Consider the following 5,580-nt stretch of genomic DNA (forward strand, 5'->3'; position numbering starts at 1 on the left):
CAGCACGTGTGTTGTACTGCAGGACTGGGGTCACACTATATGCCTTCTGTAACAAAGGAAACACTCACTTACCCCCTTGGATTCCAATATATACACTTACCAAAAGAGCTATTCATATAGGAGGATAGTGTTTATTCTACAGACTATTGGGAGGAGAATCTTACTCTGTAGCCTAACTACATAGCAATGAACTAATGCCACCACTCTATTTTGGCAAGAAAAAGATTAAGGCCCAAAAACCAGATTATAAAGACCCAGAACTGTGTCCTAAAGAGCCTGCTCATTGTCAAGCATTTATATTACCACTTGTAGTGGCCACTGGATAGCATTTTAACAGATGTTTCTAAAGAAAAGGTGACAAAAGGGAAAGAAGGACAGCACTTTCACAGTGTAACACTGATCCATTTCATAACCTGAAAGAAAAGGTAAGAAATGCAAGAGGAGGTCAGCATTAACATGGATCCAAATAAGTCTTTTAAAGAAGCTTAGCAATCTGAAAAGCTACATAGGCATAGAGCATGTAAAAAAACCAGTAAAAACCAGTAAGGAATCATCATGGATTTGGGGCAGGAGGCTTGAAGAAACCAATCTTCCGGCAGTATCTGACAATAAATGGCACAGAAACTATAGTAATGCTGATTCGTACTGGAGCAAACAATTTGTGAATAGCATATGCCAACACAAACGTGCTTGTACCAGCGGCCACTTTAGACTGCACCGATGGTTCACTGAAGCCAAGTTTGAAGAGAACTGCAGTCATATCCACACCACTGGGGAAAAAGAAGACAAGGTCGGTTTAGTTTATTTGAAGGTTGCACGCTAAAGAACACAAATTAAGAGCGCTGTTCTTTGGGGGAATTTCACATGGCTTAGTCCCAACTCTGGAATTAATGTTTAAATCTAGATGTTGTTAAGTAATAAACCCTTAAGTTACTTCTGTAGCAACAATACGTGTAATATTTTCAGAGGCACATTTTTTTTTTTTTCTTGAATTGACAAGCTCCCTGTGAAGTCAAATATGTTCTTAGTTTGACAACTGTACAGCTGCAGCAGGTGCATGGAGAACACTCAGCCCATGCTCAACCTCCTAATAAAATAATTATTTCTCTTATTCTGAATTTTAGAAAAGTTAGAAACTTGTGAATTCGTGTTGGAAATTCAAATTTGCAATGAAGTCTATTCTGTGTCTTGATGAAATTTATTGCATATAGTTCAAACCAATTAAGGTAACTTGTTAGGCTTAGAGTGTACTCTAACATCAGAGTACAAAGCTGTTAAAGTAATGAGTATCCTGTCTAAAATCTAGCAAGCGAAGGAAGTGTTATGGATGTCAAGTGTTATTCACCAAATCTATTAATATTTTAATTTTCTATAGACATAGCAGCCTTCCTCAAGGATCCTATGTTTGGAGTAATTTTCCAAAAGAAGTTATTACTATAACTTTTCCACCCCTCACTTGTCAGCATAATATCTTGTAACTGGGAGTTAAGTCATCCCCGAAGGAAAACACTTCACTGTCACCCTGTGCCACGATGTAGTAAATGAGAGAAATCAGGCATTCACATATTCCCCCTGAAGTCAAGAGTAACCAGCAGGGAATGTTTTGACAAAGAATGTGTTTCCCTGTTTCCTCAGCTGAAATACCTCATGCTCAACAGACATTATCTATAACTGATGCATTCCCAGCAGAAGCCGCATAGACAATTTCCCACCCGACTCCTGTACTGTTATCTAGTATTTTCTTTTTAAAATCTAATCCTGTTTTAGCAGCCTCTGCCTTCTGCCGTTTCACCTGCAGAAACTGAGTTCAACACCCAGAAAAATAAAATTTATCTCTAAGCTCCAGCAGTTTTGTATGGGTCTATCTGTACAGACCATACTACTGTTTGAGAACAAAAGATATCTCTGCAGAACCAAAATAAATTCTCTCATCTGGCTGGTTACTCTGGTGCAGTCACTACTCGGCTGTTTTCACCTGCCCACCATGGACTGCGAACCTCTGGGAAAAGACCACGTGTGTCTATGTGCTCTCATGCCTGATGGGAGAGTAGATCCACTTATGGATCCAGCTATACTCAAAATTCAGAAGATTGCTGCATATAGATCAAACACACAGAGTACACGTCTCCTTCCAGAAATAAGCACAACGGTAAGATGTTTTTCTTGGCTAAAACATTACCTAGTGGCCACAAACCTCACCTTGACACAGCCAGGTAGAAGATTCCTAGAGATACTAATGAAATTCCAACATGGAATGAAACCCCTACAGCACCATATTCTTTAAAAACTTGTTTCAGTTGCTGGGATTTGTTGAGTTTCTTGTTTTCACCACTGGGATCCGTGGCTGCCTTTTCGGGGGACACACCTGCATCCTAAAAAGAAAACAATTGAAAATATTTATTAGCATTAAGTACGCTGTCATATTCTAGTCAGTTGAAGCTATCCAAAATATTGAAAGAAGGGGCTTGTGTGTAGTGCTGGGCAGAATGCTTTGGGAAAGGTGGTAACACACTTTTGCTCTTTCACATTGGAATAGCAGGTGCCTGTGACAGAGCCCATGCAAGTTCCCTTTTCCCAACTATTCACACCAAAGGGCACTGAGCTCGGTGGAAGTCCTTACACAGTGCAAGTTTCAGAATTAAAAAGATGTATTATAGTCCCAGTCTTCTATGTGATCCAAGTGTGTGCCAAGGCACACCCACACAGTTGCTTGAGAGAAGAGACTGAGGTGCCAGAGAGATCTTTGCTTACACCCACTGCTCAGCCACACACAGTGTATGCGTGTAACATAGCTTTTTGTTCAAGGGATAAGCAGCTGATGGCACCAGAAGCCTACATGACACCAGCCTGATGGTGGCTTACTAACAGCTGACTGACAGAAGAGATCCAACATTTATTTTCCTATAAATCACCCTCCGTAGATCAGCTGAAAAAAGGAAGAACCAGGGAACCGCTACTGTTGACAGCAACAAGCCATATTGTTGCCACGGTGAAGAGAATAGCTACACAGACATGCCAGTGCTAGTCTGAATAGCCTAGCTTCACTGAAAAATGTTTGCCATAGTAAAATTTATTAACAGCTTTTTATCTGAGTAAATTTAAAGTGCAGAACTCCACACTAAAATATAACCCAAAGCAATCTGTGCAATGCAGGCAAAGAAGGGCATATACACTGCTAGAAGTAAGACAGCCCTTGTCACCTCATGCCATAGAGAAATACCAACTGGAGAGAGAAAAATGTTTCCTCAAAGACCTCAGGATTCTCCTCTAATTATCGAGTGGTTGTCAGGAAGGAGTAGAAGAGCCCTTGCTTTTCAGCTGGATTCAGCGGCCGCCGTGACAATGACAGCCAGGCTAAAGGCCACTGCTGCCCAAGGGCAGGTGCAGCTACTGAGTGCCTGGCACCATTCTGTCCTACTGCAGATCACTTTGAAGGCACACAAATTAGAAGAAAAATACTTTTGGTTAATCCTTGGACTTGGTGAGACTGTAAATTAGGATACACGACAGGCTCCTCTTACAACACTCATGGTAGGATGAACTCACTCTAACCAGTGATTTTAACCATACTAACCACTCCACTCCTCAAACACCCCCAAAAATACTATGGTTGCTGCTGGTTTTCTCTTTCTAATCCTATTTTGTCTTACTTTGTTTTTACTTTTGACAGGAGATCACATTGATCCATAGATCAATGTATTTAGGAAATCTGTATTTAGGAAATTGTACAGCTCAACTTATTCTGATTCTTGTACTTTAAAAATTTTCAAACATAATGGATAATGCTAGATTATTTTGGCTCATGAGCCAAAGCAATACTTGAATAGAAACTGAAACTTGATTAAGAACCGAAACTGTCCAGTAGAAAAAGAAATCTTTAATTGCTTAAAGCAAGCAGTTTTAATACTAGAGGGTAAATGAGGAAAAGAAATATTTAAATACATATTTTTTGAAGCAAGCTCATTAAGCAAAAGAATGGATTCATACTGGATAATCTAATTATTTTCAGCCACTGGAAGTACATAGACTCCATACATGGCTGTACTACATGGCTGCTGCTTCACCATGTTTCAGAACTCATTCTCTTACTCTTCAGCTTTATTATAGGAAAAGGGGGTGGGGGGAGAGGAGTGAAGAATGCTGTTTTAACTCCCAGTCTGTAAAATTCAAATACTGAGTTACTGAATTGAACTAGTTGAATAAACTGAACAAAGTAGTCTCATAATAGCTTCTGCCAAAAGCTGTCCTAGCAATTCAATCAACATCACATGCTTAGTCAAGAATACTCATTTATTCAACAGTGTGATTTTTTTAAAGCCACCTGTTGTTTAAATGGTATTTTAAGATTTAATAGCTTACACTGAATTTTTCATCCAAACAAACATGATCATTGTCTATTTAAGGAGCCAAATATGAAGATTTTTTTTCAGAGAGTAGCTATGAAAACAAGAGCTGGCAATCTAGAGAGATGCATAAGCCTTAGAGGAACTCTGGGTCTTACAGCCATGCTTGCAAGACGGATCATAAGGACTGAAAAATAGCTTGTTCTCATCATCCAAGTACATTTCAATTCACTCATTCTCTCAAGCTCACATGCCAGGTAATTTCTGAATGGTATCCAAGCAAGATGTTAGAAAAGTACCACTTCAACAGATATTATTTGGTCTACCCAGTACGGACGTGCCCCCGAATAATGTACAAGTTAGCAAAGCAAGCTAGCTGTTTTCCATTGAATTCTGCTACACATTTTTGCTAGAAAGCCAATTTTATTCCCATCATTTAGACAAAGATTCAGCTTCTGGACAAACTAAGGCATGGAAACAAATCCGAAACATCCTGTTATGGGTGTAACGAGGGTAGAGAAATCAATCTGAAAATTAAGCCATATAAATTATTTGTATGGAAAGCTCACATTCACAATGTTGGCACAAGCAGGTGTAAAGCGGGTCCCTGTCTCCTACAGAAACCCAACGTAAGTATGATTTAACAGTAGTAAAAAACAGCTATATGTAAGGCCTCAATTTGCTTTTCTCCCTGAGTCAATTCAAAAAACACTGTACATATTCATCCAGGTTTTTCCTCCCTACCTTCAAAAGCTGAATGTTGAAAGCACAGTGTGGATACATACTTAACGGGGTGCACAGTGGGGTTTTACCTCTCAAGGAAGGAAGAGGCTCTGTCAGGCTTGGGGGGCCGCTCTCTGCAGGGATGTCACTGCCGCCCGCTCCAGGGGCTGAAACCCACGGCACTTTTAGCAAACCCTTTCAGCCACCGCTGCTTCTCTGCGTGTGAAGCACTGGAAACCCCTTTTTTCATTCTTCACGACTCCCCTGAGGTGCTCAGACTGCAGGTCTCTAGGCAAAACACACCCCACATCCCCCCCCACCCCCTGAGGCGCTGCAGGCCAGCTGAACCCTTAATCTTGACAACAACCCCAAAAAGCTGGAAAACGCTTCCAGGCCAAGACAACTTGTGCTTTAAACAAAGCTACGATCCTCTCCCCACGACGGCATCTCCCTCCAGAGACGGGCCCTGTGCCCCTCACTGTGTGTGTGGGAATTCCCAAACCCCCCTGCCCCT

General features: G+C 40.9%; 1 protein-coding gene across 1 annotated transcript; it reads right to left on the minus strand.

Annotated features, from left to right (window-relative positions):
* Positions 1–553: 553 nt before the first annotated feature.
* Positions 554–2,372, minus strand: FAM210B (family with sequence similarity 210, member B; the record flags this gene model as incomplete). Its single annotated transcript, XM_010157890.1, has 2 exons — positions 554–770; positions 2,200–2,372. Coding segments are annotated over 2 exons (390 nt in total), but the record flags the coding sequence as incomplete, so codon positions are not given.
* Between the last annotated feature and the right edge of the window lie 3,208 nt (positions 2,373–5,580).

The sequence above is a fragment of the Eurypyga helias genome, unplaced genomic scaffold (genome assembly GCF_000690775.1).
Source record: "Eurypyga helias isolate BGI_N326 unplaced genomic scaffold, ASM69077v1 scaffold9818, whole genome shotgun sequence".
NCBI lineage: Eukaryota > Metazoa > Chordata > Aves > Eurypygiformes > Eurypygidae > Eurypyga > Eurypyga helias.